Source organism: Ammospiza nelsoni, chromosome 9, assembly GCF_027579445.1.
Source record: "Ammospiza nelsoni isolate bAmmNel1 chromosome 9, bAmmNel1.pri, whole genome shotgun sequence".
In the NCBI taxonomy this organism is placed as follows: Eukaryota; Metazoa; Chordata; class Aves; order Passeriformes; family Passerellidae; genus Ammospiza; species Ammospiza nelsoni.
Genome location: NC_080641.1, coordinates 21,014,267 through 21,028,102, shown reverse-complemented (window position 1 = coordinate 21,028,102; position 13,836 = coordinate 21,014,267). Strand labels below are relative to the sequence as shown.

At 36.8% G+C, this 13,836-nt stretch overlaps 1 protein-coding gene across 2 annotated transcripts in view; it reads left to right on the top strand.

The window, feature by feature from the left end:
• Positions 1-13,836, top strand: part of PKN2 (protein kinase N2) — a 54,665-nt gene that overhangs the window by 25,250 nt on the left and 15,579 nt on the right. For both annotated transcript variants that reach the window (XM_059478034.1, XM_059478035.1), the window contains exons 3-6: positions 6,772-6,923; positions 11,095-11,212; positions 12,797-12,942; positions 13,036-13,249. In XM_059478034.1, coding sequence (XP_059334017.1) covers positions 6,772-6,923; positions 11,095-11,212; positions 12,797-12,942; positions 13,036-13,249 — 630 coding nt within the window. The remainder of the gene's footprint in view (positions 1-6,771; positions 6,924-11,094; positions 11,213-12,796; positions 12,943-13,035; positions 13,250-13,836) is intronic.

The following is a 13,836-nucleotide window of genomic DNA, read 5'->3' as shown; positions in this document are numbered from 1 at the left end:
CCAGTGACACACTGCAGAGGTGTTCAGGTGGCCATGGTGGCCTGTGCTGGATTCTTTTTGGCATTTCATCTGTGTGAGGATACAAGAGGTGGAGCAGGGACACAGCTGGAACCAGTGAGGCTAAGTGGTTGCTGCAGCATGAAATGGAAATGAATGCAATCATGTATGCTTCCAGATAGCCACTGGGCTTTTGGTAGGCATGAAGCATTCTGTTCCATGTCAGCTAAAGTTTATGAAAATCTGCTTCAGTGTTGACAGGACTGTGGCTTTTAAAGGAACGGGAAGAGTGGAACAGAAAGAGAATTGTATACAAACTGTGTATAGACCAAATATTAAAAATCTGTGCAGATACAATTTGCAAAATTCAGCTAGCAGTAGAACTTGAAAAGTGGATGAGCACAGAAATGCTCTTGTTTGAATGCTTCCTTCCAGTGTAGCATTTTTAAAAGCCTTATAATAATGAGTTAATGAGTAATATTGTCATTGTGCATGTCTTGGGAAATGCAGGAGGGATTCAAAGGACAAAAGATCATGGTTGATCTTATGTGCTTCTACATGCTTTTGGTGTGTGCTAAACTTCTTGGGACTGTTTTTAAATTCCATTCTGTTCTAGGTGTTAGTGGTAGATAAATTGTACAGTCTTAATCATGGAAAGTATTGCATCAGGTATTCCCATGCAAGACCCATTTAAATAGACTATTTTGCATAATCTTCATGACGGGGGGAAAAAAAGTAATCTTTAATTCTGTTAATACCTCTTTTTAGATAAAGATTTGGAAGCACCCACCCTCTGAAGTTGAACTGCTTGAGTTTTTTGTAATGTTTGCTTTGTATTTTAAGTGCTTGTCTCCTTCCTCATTCATGGTCAGTACTACATGGAGGGGGAGCACTCTCAGTAAATGTTGTCTGTCTTGAGACAAACGGATGCAAGTCATTTTGGTGATATTTTGATTTTTAATACTGAAGCCTTAGGCTTGACTTAAGGTATTGGTGAGCTTGACCTTCACAAAATAAAGTTGGTGACATAAAAGTTGTGACATGCCAACTGTGTGTGTGCATGTGGATATATGTGTACACACACACACACATGGTATTGAGGAAGTACAGAGATACATAACCCTAAAGGTGACTGATCTGACATCAGATACCTCAGTGGACAGGTCACAGATACCTCACTTGGGCAATTCTTGCTTTTGCTAAAATAGGCAGTGAATTTAATATCCATTTACTGGTCAATATGGGAGCTCCCCAAAAAGTGCACTGAATAAAGAGATTATCTTTATTCAGTGTTACTGCTTTTCACTTTAGCTTGTGTTTGACCTTCTTCTGGTCACTTAGTAACAAGTTATATAAAAGAGGTGGAAATATATGGGAAATTTTTAGACTGTGCAGATCATGAATGCTGAAAATAAGGTAAAGAAGGTTCAAGAGCTGTATGAGTCAAGGTCTGTCTTCTCTTTATGTACTTTAATACATTTCAGTATTAAAGCCCTGTGTTTTTCCCTGTGTGACAGAATATACTGGGTAGGTTTTTTCAGATTCTAAAGTCAGGATTGAGATTCACTGAACTGATGTCTTTGACTTGTCAGGCCTGAACTGTAAAGATTTTTTTTACTTTTTTGTTGACTGGTTGAAAGACCATTTTGGTAACTTAGAACAGTCATTTAATCTTCTTGTGTTCCTGTATCTGAAAAGTGGGTGTGAACATATATTTGTGAAGTGCTCCCAATATAGAGCTGAGAAATGCTACACAGGCTGTTGTGGTTCTTTCTGTTGCTTATGGTATCAAGCAGTAACTTGTATTACTTTTTAACAAGCCACTAATTTTTAGTGTAACTGCTTTGTAATCAGCACAGTGCAATCAATACATGTTGAAATCATTAAATATAGTGTTAACAAATCTACTGTAGAAAAATCTGTTTTAATAACATTCCATTCCAAGCAAGTCTAGATGTTTTTGTGGTAGTTTGCCTAGAGCTGAAAGATCACAATTATTTGAAGAATTGGTACTAAACTTTAACCAGAAAGTGCAGTTTGCCAAACAGCTTTATTAGAGCATGTGAGGGTAGATTTGACAGTGGGTATGTGATTCAGAAACAACTTTTAGCACAACATAGGTGTACTTTACCTTATAGGGATTGCTGATGAATCTGAGTTTGTTTTAGAAGTGGGACTTTGTACCCAAGTCTGCCCTTGTTGTGCAGTGTATTAGTCACTGCAAGGATGTGGAATTCTAAAATTTGTAGGTCAACACTTAAAAGTGAAGCAGAATCCAGCAACATAAAAAGAGTAGGACAAGCCTAGCAACCATTATTGCTGCAAGTCTGAGAGATGTAATGTGTCCCATGGGGATGATTACTTCTGTTTCAGGGATGAAGAAATGTTGTGTCTAGAAAACATATTTCTATACAACAGCAAAGACTGAATTGGTGGATTTGTGTTTGTGTCAAAAGCAGCAGTACAGATTGTGGTCTCTAATGTGACTCAGGGAGGTGTAAGACTGAAATAGCTTACCTACAGCAAGTTACTGATTTAATTAGACATGTAGCTAATACATAGAGAACCTATAAATTGGCAAATTGGTCTGTTTCATAGAGCTGAAGTTCAGGGGGATAGAGAAGTGTAATGATAGGAAAACCTTTGAGTGAATTGATAAAATATGGACAAAACTAACTCAAAGACAAGTTAATGCCTTTTCTTCCATCCTCCTAACTGACATGGAAGCTATCCACTTTACATCAAACTTGGCTGTAGGCATTGCAAAGAAAATAAATTATTTTTTAAAATAATATGATTAGCTGGCTGTTTGGGGGATTTCTTGGTCCTTACAAAAGACTAGGTTAATCTGTTGGACACCAAAGTGTCCACATAAGACCAATTACTGGAAACTAGTAGAGGTAGCAACCAAACTGATAATAGGTAGTGACATTTTAGATAGCAGACTCTACCTACAAACTCATATCCATTGGAATTTCAGATAACTTTGGGACCCTTAATAGACTAATATTATCTATGCAATTTGAAAGAATCTCATGCCACTTTTTTAGTAGTTAAAATTAGCTGCTACCTAGTGGAAATTCAGCTCAACTTCAGAAGTTTCCAGGAGGTCAGCACTGGATGTTTTTAGAGTGCAGAATGTCCCCTGCTGCCTTGAGCCTACTGATGACTTAGTTCCAGTGCTGATCCAACCTTCTGACTCCCTGAGAAAAGCCTGACAATGCATCTTTCTTCCTCCCTTCAGCAATGACTAAATGCATTGCAGGTATTTCTGTGGGGTATGACACTGAGGAGGCTAACTGCAATTAAATATCCTCAAATAAGATTAAAATTAACTATTTACCAAAGGTACTTGCTGCTAATTGAGTACTTAAGCAGCAAGCTGCAGTACCATCTGGGAACCCAAATTCAGAAAGTTATGTGGGATCCTCGATTTCACACTGAGCTTACTGAAGAAATACTATATGTAGCATCTGGGGAGGAGATCCCAAAAGAATGAGCAGCAGTCTCAGAAGAGTTGAGTTATGTAACTGCTCTTTATAAATATAACTTAGATAGCAGTGATGGGTAAAAGGCAATTTAGAAGCAAGAAGTTTTTGCTGGTGAGCACTGTACAAACTCAAACTGAAAAGGTTTTCAGAAGAGCAAAGATCACGGTTCATATGAGCATTTCAGACTGAAAACTGCAATTGTCCTCATGTAATCCAAATATTAAAAAAAAAGTCATCCCTATTAACTTATTTTAAGTCTGGTGAGTATATTTTTATGAAAACAGGGTCTTTTAGATGCTAGGGAAGCAGCACTGTAGCTCTTCCAGCAGCCTGCATGTGTGGTGACAAGTTGCACAAAACTCACAATATTCATAGTTGTTGAGCATAATAAGATGCCTATTTGCTTGAAGTTGAGTTCACTTGAAATGCATGTGTTGCTTCACTCTATACTCACTGTCAAGAACAATATCTGGGTCTGGGAGCCCGAACCTGTACCCCAGCAAAGCCCTTGCTGTCCTATGCAAAGCTGTACTTGAATGTATCCAAAATGGCAAGTCTTGCACTGCCCTTATTAACCAACAAATGGGGCAACCTGGAAAATCTCTTCTGTTCCCCAGTCCCTACTTTGAGTGAAATATCAATTTGGTATTAGTACTTAACTCTTGTATAACTTTAGGAGTATACATAAATTCCATTGATTGCAATTACGTGGATGAATTTATTACTTATTCGTACTATGAAGATAACTAAATGCTCTCAGAGGAGATATGACCCCCTCTGTAAAGTGCTTTAGATAAATAAATCTGAGATAACTAGCCATGCAAAGTCATTACAACCTTCCAGAACAAAGAGAAAAGGAAACAGCTAATACAGATGTAGCTTGTAGTGTTGCTGCTGAGACTGTCAATCCTTTCTGCAATAGAACCGGTTTGTCTGGCTGATTTAAAAATTAATCTGAATTCTATAAGAAGCTGCCTCGAGCTGCTTACTGAGTAGTAGTGGGGAGATTGGTTGGGGGATGGTAGAAGGAGTCCCTTGGAAAGCATCTCTGAAAAACTATTGTTTGTTTTTTTTTAACATAATATATTAAGAAGCATGTTGTTCCTAATTTGGGAGTTTAGTGAGCAGCCATTATGCCTAAAGGCAAAAAAATTACTTCTTCCTAGCAATTAGTCCCTATTGCACCAAAGTTTCCTTTGCTATTAGTTACTAACAAAGCACATAGTACAACAATTTTAACTAAGTAGTAGAGGGTAGGTTACACCCACAAGTACAGACCAGCTCTTGAGATGACCCAGGTAAGTGGTGTGGTTACACCTTCACAGCAGAGACATGCAAAGGCAGATAATGACAGCTGCCTGGGCAGCCTGAAACATGGTATCTCTAATTAGTCCTTAACTTGCAACTTGTGTGTTGTTTTAATGCAAAGAAAGGCTGCTTGTGTACATCCTTAAAAGCTGTGAAAACAGACTTCAGGAGCCCCACAGCCTTCACAGGGATCATCAGAGGGCTGGGATCTTTAAATGGTAGAGGCTTGCATCATATATCTAAAGTTGGTAAATATCATTTATATGATGAATCTACTTTACAAGGAGACCTGACACTGTGACTTTCAAGTTCATGTTTGTTCTCATTTTGAATAGATTATTAGATGAGGATTAGTTGAAACTGAAGACATAAGTGATAGGAAAGCATTTTGTTAATCTTTATTTTATTAATAACAGATTTTAGGTAAAGCTGTTCAAGTGCTCTTCCACAGAGGAGCCAAGCCAAAACATTGAGGAGAGGATCAATGAAAAAACAGCTGAGGAGTAATGCAGATTTTTTTTTTAAAAACATCTGGTATTTTCTGTGCTACCTTTAAGTAGTGAGGATGCAGTAAGAGACTTGTAAGTGGCTTGAAGTGAAGAGTGAATTAGCAGTAGAGGAAGTTAAAACTCCTTACTTGAAATCTGTATGTAGCCTCAGCAAAGATTGCCATTTAGGAGGAAATTACCCAGCAAACTTGGAAACAAAATGTGTTAAATCTCCAGAAGTAGTTATCAGAAACTTTTACAGAGAAAGTATGAAATGGCAGATAAAATATCTCCCCTTGACATCTCATAAGTAAAAATTTGTAAGTTACTCATGCACTGCCTCTGTTTTCTGGTAATTGAGGATTTCAGCATTCCTCATCCTAGTTTTAATGCAAGGAAGATTATTACAACTGGAAAAAAGATTCTATGGTTCATATTCAGTAAATACTATCTTCAAGGAAACCAGAACTGTTTGTCCACAGAGAAGGTATTCTCTTGGTTGTTGGGGTAGAAGAAATTTATTTTTTTTAATTATTGTGGTGGAAATAATTTGTCCTCTTTTACCAAAAGGTTGGAAGTCATTTGGACTGCTCGGGAGAATAGTTAGCTATAAGGACAGATGTGTTGGAAATAGTCCAGTTGCCACTTATTTTCAGTTTACTAACAGTTCATGTTGCAGAAGCTGAAATATGAAGTTATACAATAGACTGGTTAGGAAAAGTTAAGGAGCTTGACTTTATAATTTAATTGATAAAACTAACTTGCATTCTATGAAATAAATCCAACAAGAGGGAGACCCAAACACAGTAATACTGTCAAGTGAAAAAGCTTTCTCCTTCCCATAGATCAGTGAATTGTTCAGTAACCTATCTGACTATGTATCCAGTTATCCCAGATTTCTGTTATGACTGCACAGCAGAATACATTCAGCTTTAGAATAAGAAAAAGGCTTATTTTTATATGTTCTTAATTTTGACATGAACAGTGTCTGCAGTATTCGCACTAAAACGGATGAGGATCTACTCAAGAGCTGTATTCAGACAGTGCTCAGTAGTATCTAATACTATTATGCAAGTTTGTTGTTAAAACACTTTGATTTCAAATCGGGAGTATGAGAGAGCTTAATGGAAAACTGCATTTTTTAATTGACTCAAGACATTTGAGAAGAATTAAATCTCCTTTGAAATAAAAATAGGCTTAGCTGCAGACCTGCCTGTTTGCCCAGTGCCGGAAGTGATTCATGTGAATCAGGACATGTGTAGGAGTCACGGGGCTCTCGGGAGGCTTTTCATGGTAAGGCGCATTTGCAGTCCTGTTGCAAAGTAGCTCTGGACAGGAAGGTCACTTAATTCTCAAGTAGGATGTTCCAGTTCTGTTCAATCTGTAACTTCATAGAATAGAGTGTAAGGTGGGTTTTGGGGGAGTGGTTTGGGTGTTTTCTTCCTGGTTTTTTTTCTGCACGCTTATACCTTTTCTTTAATTCACAGATTGTCCTAGTACTCCTGATACTCCAAATAGTGATCCTCGGTTTTCTACGAACAACAGATTGATGGCCTTAAAGAAGCAGTTGGATATAGAGCTGAAGGTAAAACAGGGAGCAGAAAATATGATACAGATGTACTCTAATGGCTCTTCAAAGGTAAGGCTTTGGAATGCTTAAAGATCATTAAATGAATGTGGGTTTTCACATTGCTATAATGTGACTGTACAATGTATAAACAGTATGCAGCTTCAGTATTTTTAGTTCGGGCTATATTTTTGTTAATAACATTTATTTTACCATTTTTTGTTGTGGTTTGATACCCACTGCAGGGATTGTGTTATCAGTTTGTGCAGATGCAGTTCAACCTAAATAATAAATCCGGCTTACTAAATTTAGTACATCTAGTAATCTTTGACCACGTGGGATTCACTTAGCAGCGAAGCTTGGTAGGACTGACTGGTGTCTGGTGTTTTGCCTAGCTCCACAGAAAAAAAAAAGATCCATTAGTTTAACATTGTAACATGCATGATAATTGCAACAAAGGCAGTATTGCCAAGTATATTCTGAACTTATCATCTAGCTGTAGTTAGCAGCAAAAAGATCTGTGCCAAATGCTTCAATAGAATGTGTGTAGTATTCTGATAGAGATGTCATAACCTTCACTGATACACATAAAATACACATTGAAATAAATTCTTTTTAGGGAAGTGTGGTAATCTAGAGGTAGCAACTGATAGAATAAAGTGAAATTAAAAATAAAGCCACACTTATTATTATATCTGAATTTTAAGTACTTGCACTCACTCTCTCTTGATAGCACCAGAATTTTTCCAAGGAGGTGAAAGGCAGTCATAATTCTCAAATGAGAAAAAAGGGAGGGAAAGATCCTCTACTTACATTCCCCTTCACCTTTCATTCATTACTCATTAACTGTTCTTTACCTGTATTAAATCATTAAGGAAATTAATTTCAAGACTAAGGGGAAACACAAGAGTAGATCTAACAAATAATGTGTAGTAGCTTGGTTAGATGTTTTTGTGTCCAGACAGTAGTAAGGAGAATCAAAATGTTTTAAGATCTTAGCTGAGCCAGCACCTATCTGGGTCAGTCAACTTACTAAAAGGAAGTGTTTGGCTAGAAGAGAAGGAATCTGGAAATTACATTGCTACCCCTTAGAACTGATTTTAACTAGAAATTGTTGGAAAGGAACTTCATATTTTTGACTGAATTTGGGCTAGGTGTTGGTGGAGAGGCAGATCACTTTGTATGTCTCTACTGTATGACTTCCTTATACCTTGAACAAATAGCAGGGAGTGCTGCTTTCTCACAGAAAATGAGTTTAGACTTGATGGACCAGAGGTGCCATCAAGTTCCTCCTGTCCCAGGCAGCCTTATCTGAAAGTGACCTGTAACATACTAGCTGGGGGCAAATAGAAGAAATAGCTGGAGTGCACATTATGACTAAGGTCCTGGGAATGCTGTCCATCCACCACAGTCCCTCAGCTCCTAGAAACCCTTGGAGTCTACATTCTCTGGGGCCATGTACTTAACATCAGGTACACTTAGAACTAATAATTAGCTAACCCAAATGGATCAAAAGACATACACGAATTAGGTTTCTAATAAACCCTTGGTAAGTAACCTTATAACAGGCTGAAAAACTTAACTAAACACTCAGGCTGTAATATTAGACATTGTTAGCAGGCTTTGATCAGACTAGGTAGAGAAGATAAATTCTGGTTTGCTTTAGATTGAGGTATGTAATTAAAATCTCTGATTGAATCTTGTATTTGTGATTGGTAAATGCTTAAATGAGCCTACCACATTGGGAGTATATAGTAACTGGGCTGGAGAGAGCAAGCTGCAAAGCACAAAAGCATTGCCAGCCACTTCAGCAAACAGGATGGAAATGGTGGGTATTCATTCTCTTTTTTTTTTTTTCTGCTCAGTTGTGAGTTATTGGGCAAGTTTGAACTGTAGCCTTGAGCATGCTGACTATGTTTTAAAAAGCAGAGCTTAAAAGAATCCAACCATCTGGATGGGGTGGGCAAAAGGGGCAGAAAATCCCCAGTTTGAATCCAATCCCAGTAATCCAGTAGTTCTTTAAAAAGTAGTCATAGGCCATCTTTAAACATATTAAACTCATTTGTGACATTTCTGCAAGTGTACTGTATGATCTAATTTCAAATCTGTTGTATTATTTTGAGACCTAAATTTAATGGAGGGAAGTTATAATCTGTTTTCTAAAAATGAAAAAGCAGTCTGTTAATAAACCCATCATCTCATGGGAAGCTTTTCCCTTTGTACTTTACTTGCTTCAGTAACATTCAGCTCAACCTATTTGGACTTGAACATTTCTGAGATAACGATCATCTTTCCTTGCATGTGCGTAGGTTCTCTGAGATCCCATGACAGCTCTGCAGATCAGTTTTACAGGCACTGTCGGTTCTTCTGTACTCAGAAGATGCATTGAAATACTTTGTATTCAGCCTCCAACACTAAGAGAGCTGCTGAGCATTACACATACATTTTGATTCGGAAGATGTGATCTTCTGTCTCTTTAAAACCTAAGGATATCTCTGTAACGCTGGATTGCCTCTGCTCTACACACTGAAGGGCTAATGCTGCTCCTGAGCAAGCAAATCCATTCCAGTAAGAGACTGTGAGGGATAATCAAGAGCAGCAAGACCAAAAATAAGATAAAAGGGAAGATACAGACAAAGAAACACTTCCAGCATATTTATACATCAGAATGATGCATGGATAAGGTTTAATACAGGATTTTAGAGTAACTTGTAATCTGTTCCTTAAACCCTATACTCTGCTAGAGTCAGTGATTATTCCAAAATTTCACATCTGTGTGTGAGAAAGTATTGATTTAGGAAAGTCAGTGTGATCATTAATTGGATAAGTAATATGGAATCTTAAAATATGAAATCTGTAGTATCTCCCTGTAATGTTGATTAATACTAAAACTTAAAATTGAGAGTTGTGAAACTATGGTATGCAGAGGGGGCACAATTTCTTTCCACAAAACCAAAGTCTTTTTATGTGTAGATTTTGGTATATCTACCCTGCAGAACAAAGGGCAGCATTAAAATATCTGAGTGAGTAGTAAGTCAAGGGGAGAGGTCATAGAGGAGCTCCGTGAAGGTCAATTTCTCAGCATACAGATCTTTCTTACAGTATGCTTCATGGTGCAAGTATTTCCAGCTCTGGGACCCGAGCTTCACTGCAGGTCTTTCTCTTCATTATGGCAAGGGAAGAATTTACTTTCTTTAACTTCTTAAGTAGTTGATAACTTCATTATAAAATCAAAAATACAATTATAAACCATGTCCACGGGAAAGTAACTTATTAATGAGGTTATAGAGTGGCTACAAAATGAGCTAACCAAAATACCCTTTGGGTTGTAAGGGTGGTACACATCTGCCCTGACTGCTGTTAATTACTGTGATTGATTGGTACTGCATGGACAGGACAAATACACTGCCTTAATTTCCTTAAATTTTCTCATACCTTGTTTTTGTTGTTGTTCATACTGCAAGTCAGATCACCTTTAAGCTGTCTGGTAATTGCCAGAACATAGAGACAGAGCCACGTGGAGCCATGGAAGTTTATGAAACTTCATCTTTAGGAATGTTCTCTTCTAAACAGCTTCTTGTGATACTGCTTTTGAAAATGTAGCTTGGTTATCTTAGTTTATTTAGATAAAAAAGTGCTGTACTCTACTTAGATTGCTGATGAAATAGCTAATGAAGTAGGCCTTGTTTGTTAATATTTATTAATGCAAAAAAATTTTAGCTTTCATTTGTTCAGAAAAATGTTCTGCAAGCTTAATGAGCTTTCTAAGCAACATCATATTTCTAATTTCAGTATTGAAAATCAACTCAGGTTAAATAGTGCAATTACTTTTATATGGGTTTAGTCCAGCAAATTTGCCTATTACAAGAGTTTTTACCATACTCAAAATAAATTGGAGACAATCTACATAGTTTTGGAGGTATTTTGCACTTAATATCTTCTCCTTTCTTTAGTATCAGATTACAAAATATTAATCTACATATGTAATGTTTCTAGATCATGCCTCCTTCACTGACCTTGAAACACAGTTTCCCTGGGAGTGGCTCACAGTCTTTAATCAACCAATGCCTCTGTCCTAACTTAATTTTCACTAATATCTTTATGTGGTTAGTTTGCCTAATGCTATACTAAATGAAATGCATAGATTTAGTTCTTGTTCCTAAGTATGTGTGGTTTGAAACTTTCAGTATGTCGTGTTCCGTGAAGATGTTTCTGATTTCAATTTGTCTCTTTGTTTTAACAGGATCGAAAACTTCTTGCCACAGCTCAGCAGATGCTTCAGGACAGCAAGACAAAAATAGAAGTTATAAGGATGCAGATTCTTCAGGCAGTCCAGACCAATGAATTGGCTTTTGATAATGGTGATGGTGTAGAAAGGAAATATGAATCCTTAATGTCAGAATGTCATATAGATATATACCCATATGCACACAGACTTGCCATAAATTTCTTTTAGGAACATTTGATACAGCTTGCATGAACCAAAAATAATCAGAGGCTAGGCAAAACTTTGTGTGTCTTGGGGTGCCAAAAACATCTGAAGGAATGTGAAGGAAAATACCTTCATTGTAATGAAGAGAAATACCATCTCTCTTTATCATCCTTTCTATACATTATGCTGTCCATTTTTGCTTTGTGGTCTAGCTTCTCATTTCATGCATGCTTTCTTCTGTCTTAATAATTAGTGATTTTTTTATAGCATACAATCTTTATATTATGATGCTAAAAAAAATCTGATGCCAGTACAAAGCCTGCTTGTCATACATACTTTAATAGACTGACCTTATTATTTCTAGTGGTAGGACAGATGGAGGAGAATTTCTCCTGGTTTTATAGGTATTTAGGCTAGATTGAGTGCTAAACAATTACCTTTAAAGCAACCAAAAAAAGTGTTATTTAAATGACCTGGCTTGAAATCCTCATGCTGCATTTCAGAAGTATTTTTAAACTTTCATTTCATTGAAAATCTTCAAATAATAAAAAAAAAATTACTCTTGAGCTCTAATAGCATGAGTGTACTAGAAACTTACAGGCATATGGGTATATCTCTAAGTCTTGAACTTTATTTGTGTGCATTTCTGAATATTGACATTGTGTGACAATGCTTGTAGTCAGGGCCTGTATATATCCTAGGTAATGAAAAATGTATGTTCATATTTTGTTTTGTGGTGTGTGAGGTGTTTGGTTTCTGTGTTTGTTTTTCCACACTACTTTTTAACACCCATTTTAGCACATGGATTATGTATATAATTTGTTTAAAAGGAAAAAAAATTCATGCTAGAAAGGGCTTTCAAATGCCTTTTTGTGTTCCTACTACTCTTAGTGCTTTAAGCAGAAAGGAATATATTTGGGAAGTGTTCTGGTTAGGATATCTAAGCACTCTGAGATGTTGGACATTAGAATGTTGACCCAGGCCATTTGGCAAAGGCAGTGTATGGAATCTCTCACATTTCTCTGTGCTGGCAGAAGCCAGATTCCATGGGATTTCAAGTGAGCCAGGGAGATTATCAGAAACTGATCAGGGATCTACTTGGCTACAGAGCAGTATAAAAGATACATGCTCATGGTGTAGTTCAGAAGTGTTGAAGTCCCAAAACTTCCTTGCTAGTTGAATACTGGTGATATTTCAGTTTTGTCCTTTAACTCCCCTGAAGGCATTGTTTTTTCTCCTCTTCCAGCAATTATAGCTCTTCAGGAAGTAAGAGCTGTTTATTGAATTGAGGCTCTGATCAATTATTTCTTCATTCAAATGTAGATGCTTAAAATATCAGTTTTTACTTTTATTACATACTTCAAGATTCTCTTTGGACTACCAAATATACATATCTCCTTGGTTTTTTCCTTTTTCTTCTCCCCTCTGTTTATATGGAGGAGGGGTTGATACTAAAGAAATTAATCCTGGTTGTTATCTTCAATGAAGGTTGTTTGTTTATATCTCTTTGCAGCAAAACCTGTGATAAGCCCTCTTGAACTCCGAATGGAAGAATTACGGCATCATTTTAGGATAGAGTACGCTGTAGCAGAAGGTGCAAAAAATGTGATGAAATTACTTGGATCTGGGAAAGTTACCGACAGAAAGGCACTTTCAGAAGTAATTTGTCATTACAATTTCTGATACTTTGTTTTAAAGGTTCTTTAAGGGAAAAAAAATTGAACTATTTCAAATTCTTTTTGTTTTAAAAAGGCACAAGCAAGATTTAATGAATCAAGCCAGAAGCTGGACCTCTTGAAGTATTCACTGGAACAGAGATTGAATGAACTTCCTAAAAACCATCCCAAAAGCAGTATTATTATAGAAGAGCTTTCATTAGTGTCTTCACCCACATTAAGTCCTCGTCAGAGTGTAATATCTACTCAAAACCAGTACAGTACACTGTCCAAACCAGCAGCTTTAACAGGTATGATTTAAAGAGCTTTTTTGGTTTTCCTTTTTTGATCATAATTATTGACTTAAAACCAGCCTTTAATGCCAATTATATTTCTTACTGGACATATGTAATTGTTGTTCTTTTCCTAGACAAAGGCATTTAGAGTTTCCCAGTGTCTATACACTGCAAAAAATGCAGATAAGTTTCTTTGATTTATTTGTTTACCTTTTTATAATGTTATTGAAAATGTGTTGCTCTGGCATTAAATAGCTCCTTATGGAATGATATTGCTAGCATTTACCAAATGCCTTTAATCTTGAGATTATCATGTACTTATCATCAAGGTGTATAAGTATCTTTATACCCATTTTACAGATAGGGAAGCTAGGTTGCAGAAGGGTTCAGTGAGTTGCCCTGATCATACAACAAGTAGGTGACAGAGCTGGAGATAGGCACCCAGCTTTTCTCCCAGTTCCTATTTTACCCACTGGACCTCAATGGATTTCTGGAAGGTGAGATTTATACTACCAAATCATGCATTATATTTGTAATCCAAAGAAGGAGGTCCTAACAAACATAGATGAAACCATGGGAGACTCTGGTTTGTTGGTGCCAAC